The sequence below is a fragment of the Nanorana parkeri genome, unplaced genomic scaffold (assembly GCF_000935625.1).
Source record: "Nanorana parkeri isolate BGI_ZX_2015 unplaced genomic scaffold, ASM93562v1 scaffold28, whole genome shotgun sequence".
NCBI lineage: Eukaryota > Metazoa > Chordata > Amphibia > Anura > Dicroglossidae > Nanorana > Nanorana parkeri.
The window spans coordinates 634,214-639,863 of NW_017306296.1; the positions used below are offsets into that span (position 1 = coordinate 634,214).

Sequence of the window (5,650 nt, forward strand, 5' to 3'; positions counted from 1 at the left end):
GCAGACCAGAGGCATATATACACATGCGCGGAATCAGTGAATGTGCAGACATCCTGCCATGGGTCCCTACCACGGACCTGGCAGAGAACCATGGTTGTATACGCAGGATCAGGCTTCAAGATGGCAGCGAAAGAGCAGCAAGGAAGACAAAGCTGGACTCTATGGACCAGTGAAAATGTTTGTTTTATTTTCATAACGACACAGTTATTAGGGATTTAAAATGTCCTACTACATTGTAAGCTCTCACAAGCAGGGCCCTCTGGTACTGAAATTGTATTGTAACTGTACTGCCTCCCTCCATTTTGTAAAGTGCTGTACACACTGTATAAATCCTGTATTATAACAATACTACTACTAATAACAATAATAATAATAATAATTGCTAAGTAGGGTAAAGTTCCTCTTTAAAGTAACTATACTCCTCTCTCGCTCTCTAGCAATCCCTAACCGCCATATTGCCGGAGCCCGTCACAGACGGACACCACCTCTAGCATTCACACCTGTATCCTCTACAAGAGCCAATCACCGCTCTAGTCTCAGCCGCGTCCTTCCCCCACAGCAGAGAACGCCGCTCAGACATTGGACATTTGTATAGAGTTCTCTGATTGGCTGTACATGGGCTGAGGCTTTGGGAAGTGTTCAGCTGGGTTACCGTATATTTTCATTACTTCCGGTCCCCACCGTATTCATCCGTGACGGAGCGACTGTGTGGCTCACACGGTGCAGCCTCTAGGTATGTGTCCGGGAGCCTGTGCAGAGGGCGCGGCTGTGGCTGGAGCCGCTCTACTCTCATTGGGTGCTTTGATCATCTGTAGGCAGGGCATTAGACGGGCCCCTAGCAGGCAGCAATGTGGGGCCACCCTTGTATCATTTATTTAATCAGAAACAGAATTGACATATGACAGCTGCCAGTCACCTTATTTTTGTTTCAATATGGACAATTATCAACACTGGAGCCGACTGAATCTGAAGCAGATGCCCATGGGAACCAATCAGCTTCTTTCGTTTTCAAACAAACCGAAGAGAGAAGCTGACAGTTACTATGGGCAACTGCTCCAGATTCTCTCTGCTCCAGTTTTCATCATTTCCCACCATCGTCTTTTACTGCAATATAAATAACTTTTTTTAACGGATATATATAATCATCATCATCTGTATTTTCCCAAATAATGACTGAATTAAAGTATATTTAAAAAAACAAAAAACTATTTTCCTTTGTTTTAGTTTTGGATAGATTATGTAATGGTTAAAGAAATGTTATCACCCCTTGCAGTGGTGCCTGTCTCCTCCTCTGCTGCAAAGATGGTATGATCCTCAGTGTCTTCATGTTCTATACATTGTATTGGATGTGATGACTCGAGGACTGCTAGAACGCTGCAGTGGAGGGGGAGATTGGCTCCAGGGACTAGTTTAACCAGTTGACATCCGCGGTGTTAAACCCCCTTCCCATCCAGGCCATTTTTCAGTATTCAGCGCTGCGGTACTTTGACTGACATTTATTCCGTCATGCAGCGCTGTACTGAAATGAATTTTATACCCTTTTTTGGGGACAGATAGAGCTTTCTTTTGGTGGTATTTATTCACCACTGGGGGTTTTATTTTTTTACTATATTAAGGAAAAATTACCGAAATTTAAAAAAAAAAACAGTTTCCCCTATATTAAATGATAAAACATTTATTATTACCCAATTTTTTGGTAAAATATAAAAGATGGGGTCACGTCGGGTAAAAAGACACTAAACATGTCAAGCCTTAAAATTGCGTGCGCGCGCAAAACCTCAAAAAACGATAATACCCAAAATTGGCCATAGGCGACGCTTTAAAAGCTGTTACCGCTCATCAGTTTAGTGTTATCAGTGATTGATGGCCCTAAAATGATTGCTCTCACTGCGACGTTCGCGGCGATATGTAACATGTGTAGCGCAATTGTAATTTTTGCGCGCTGGGGCACCGGACGCGTATTTACGTTTATAGGCGCGTAAACGTGGGGGTGGGGGAGTTAAACATTTGGGGGGGTTTTTTCCCCTTTTTTTATATCTGACTTTTATTTTATTTTACTTTTTTATATGTGACTTTTATTTTTATTTATATTAATTTTTTTGCACTTATTGTTATTGCTAGCCCAACCAGGCCCCGCTACAGTAACAAAGGGCCAGGGAATTCCCCAGCTGCTGCAGCAGGAAGGGGTGGGGGCCACTGACAGTTATGCTCAGTGGAACTTGGTTTGCACCAAGCCTGTGCACATTCCTATTCTATATGCAGTCTGTTTCCCCTTCACTTGCAGTTTAGAGACACAACAGGAAGTGAGAGGAAATATCCTCTTAGTTGTCTATGGAATGGGTTGTCCATTGGAAGATTTCTTTTCTGTTCCTGTTCAGGTAACATTTTGGGTTTCCCACCATTTCCTGTCTTGGTCCTAGTCCCTCCCCACTGTATCTTAAAAATTGTGGCCTGTAGATACACTTTAATGCAAAGGAAAATATGCCCACACCAACTTTTTAGTCCCTTAGGGTCCCCACACACCTTACGATTATCGTACGATAATCGCGGGAAATCCCGCGATCGTACGATTATCGTAAGGTGTGTGGAAGCCGTGCGACCTCTGCTACTGTAAGGTCGCATGACTTTAAACTTACGGACATGTTCGAAAACCCGCCGAGCATCGTACGATGTTCGGCGGGTTTGTGGCATGTCCGTGCGATAACAGCCGCAGGGGCCGGTGTGCGCAAGCGCACACTGCCCGTTCGGCATTGCGGTCATCGGAAGCCCGCCCCTCAGGGGGCGTGGCTTGCGATCATCGCAAGTACGATCTGCCTATGCAACATAGGCAGATCGTACGTTTTTTTAAGTACCTTACAACCATCGCAAGACAGAAGTCTTGCGATGGTTGTAAGGTGTGTGCCCAGCCTTAGTAGGAGATTTTCTCACTTGCCTTGGCTGTGTTGGTTGGTCTTGGGGACACGGGCTCAATGGTTCCATGGGACACAATGGAAATTAAGTTTGTATGCGTTCACATTGGTGTCTCATGGCAGGTCTAGTTTCCCCGGCATTCCAAAAATGTACTGTAAGCACCTTCTGGAGGCCAGGATTGCCCCCAAATGGTTCTCCTTTATGTCTACAGTGCCAATATAATCTTTGGGATATGTGAGCTCTGTATGAATAACATAATAAGTAGAGGTGCACCAAAATGAACATTTCAAAAGCGAAATGAAAAAAAAAAATCTCGGTCCGAAACCAAAAATGTTTTTATTTTAACTTTTTCCCCAAAAAATTAAATATTTTATTTTTATTTATTTTTTATAAACTTTTTTTATATTTATTTATTAATGTTTTCTTAAATATTTAATTTTTTTGCTTTACTTTTAGGGGCTTTGGGGAAATATTGGGGGTCTAAACAGACCCCTGATATTTCCCTTTTAAAATAGAAAAAGAGATTGAGAGTCCTCAATCTCTTTTTCAGCATCCCCTGTTATTAATGAACAGGAATCCTCTGTGAGTGTTCCTGTTCATTGATAACATGAGGACATGGTATGTTTACTATAAATACAACTATGAATGAACAGGAGGTGATGCAGATCACTTCCCATTCATTCATAATTGAGGATATAGTAACCATACTATGTCCTCAATTATGCTTAAACACCCAGCGATCACTGATCCCGTACTGTACCCGCTCTTCATCCTGGCACGCTGTCACAGGAGGCTGAGCGAGCGGGGAGGAGAGACGGCGGCCACTCATGCGCTCTCTTCCCGCAGCGCACGGCCGCCTGTGACAGTTTCTCTGGAGGAGGGAATAGGATCCACCGCTGTATTGGCCAGAAAATGTCACTTTCTGCATTATGCCACAAGTGCCATGGAGAAACCTTCATTAATCCAGATGTGTTAGTTCATATGCAAAAGTCATCATTTTGGGGTCACATGTTGGTTTTTGCACATTTGATAAAACTTCTGGGTTAATGAAGACTGTTTTGTGGGCCTGGAGGCTTCCTTATGACCTCGATACATACACCGGTTCCATCCATTTGCCACTTTACACACACAGGTACTAATACAGGAAATGGTATTCCTACCGGTTACTCACTGGCCTTTCCTTTTGTTTCTTCCAGGAGGAGCTCCGTACAATGGAAAACACTACAGTTTTGCTGGAGTCCAAGTCTCTGCCCATCAACCTCCTAAAGGAAATGCACCAATTCCGGCTGCTGGGCCACTTCTGCGATATAACGGTTAGAGTGGAGCATCAGGGGACCACAGAGGACTTCATTGCCCACAAAACTGTCTTGGCAGCCTCCAGCAAATATTTCAAGGAGGTCCTTACTAGCGACAGGCTCTTGGGTTGTCATTCCGTCTTGCTAAATGACATCTCGGCTGCAGATTTTGCCTGGTTTCTAGAATTTGTCTATACAGCCAAGCTGGAAGTGGAAGAAGACAAAGTCCAGAGGGTTAGTGACATAGCGGAAAAACTCAAATGCTTTGACCTGGCCAAGGCCTGCGGTCAACATAATAAGCAGATGCTGGAAGAATCGGTTTGGTTGGACCTGCAGAATATTGCAGAATCACACGATGTGGAGGACGACATGCAAGAACTGCATATAAATTCTCTTACAGACATTCATTCTTCTGGAGTAGAGGATGTCCAAGCTACAGACACCACCAACGCTTTTCCTAATGGCCAAGACAGCAAAGTCAGAGACGAGCCTTGTTTGGATGCCTCCTCAACCATTGTGGTGGAGGAGTATGTGGAAAACAAGAAGGCGCCATCAAAGCATTCGAACTCCAAATCCCGAAGGTCGAGCGGGCGCATAGCCGGGAGGAAAGCTGTGGTTGAAATTCCTAAGAAGAAATACACAAGGCGACTTCGGGAGCAGCAAGACGGTGAAGACGTGGACTCTTTGCTGAACGGCATTGAGAGAGAACAAGTTCCATGCAACGAGGAGCTCATGGGTGAGCAGACTGAGGACAGCATAAAAGCTGAAGATGAGGACGACAGTCCATGCGAGTTAGCGGATAGCGGAAAACCCTCCAATGATGATGATAATAATAATCGAGCTCCTGATAAATATGTTGTATGTTCTATCTGCAGAGAGAACTTTGAAGACGAGAAAACTTACTTGAAACACTCAAAGCAGCATCACGAGACTTCTGAGGAGATCTACCAGTGCGATATTTGCAACCAGAACTTTGCAAATAAGTGCAACCTAAAAAGCCACCAGCGCCACGTGCACAGCAACGAGCGTCAGTTTCCGTGTGAGCTCTGCGGCAAAAAGTTTAAGAGGAAAAAGGACATCAAGAGACACATTTTGCAAGTCCACGAGGGTGGCGGTGAGAGGCACTTCTGCCAAGTTTGTGGGAAAGGTTTAAGCTCCAAGACGGCTTTGAGACTTCATGAAAGAACGCACACTGGGGACAAACCCTTTAAATGTTCGTTGTGCAGTGCCAGATTTTCCCAGACTTCTGCACTGAAAACGCACATGAGGTAGGCATTTATGTACAGGCACGGCGCCTGCCTAGTAACCAGAAGGGAGAGTTTACATACTTATTTTTACTATCCCAAACGGAGTGTGATCTGCAGAGCATAGTGTTTGCCCATTAGTCCCTGCTTTAGGGGACAGTACATTAGCTTTCAGTGCTGGGAGATTGGCGCTGGTAGCTT

At 44.5% G+C, this 5,650-nt stretch overlaps 1 protein-coding gene across 2 annotated transcripts in view; it reads left to right on the plus strand.

The window, feature by feature from the left end:
* The first annotated feature begins 660 nt into the window (after window positions 1-660).
* Window positions 661-5,650, plus strand: part of GZF1 (GDNF inducible zinc finger protein 1) — a 12,947-nt gene continuing 7,957 nt past the window's right edge. Inside the window, exons 1-2 of one of the 2 annotated variants that reach the window (XM_018566615.1) lie at window positions 661-733; window positions 4,110-5,473. In XM_018566615.1, coding sequence (XP_018422117.1) covers window positions 4,122-5,473 — 1,352 coding nt within the window. In that variant the 5' untranslated portion in view covers window positions 661-733; window positions 4,110-4,121. The remainder of the gene's footprint in view (window positions 734-4,109; window positions 5,474-5,650) is intronic. The other variant, XM_018566622.1, reaches the window with a different exon arrangement.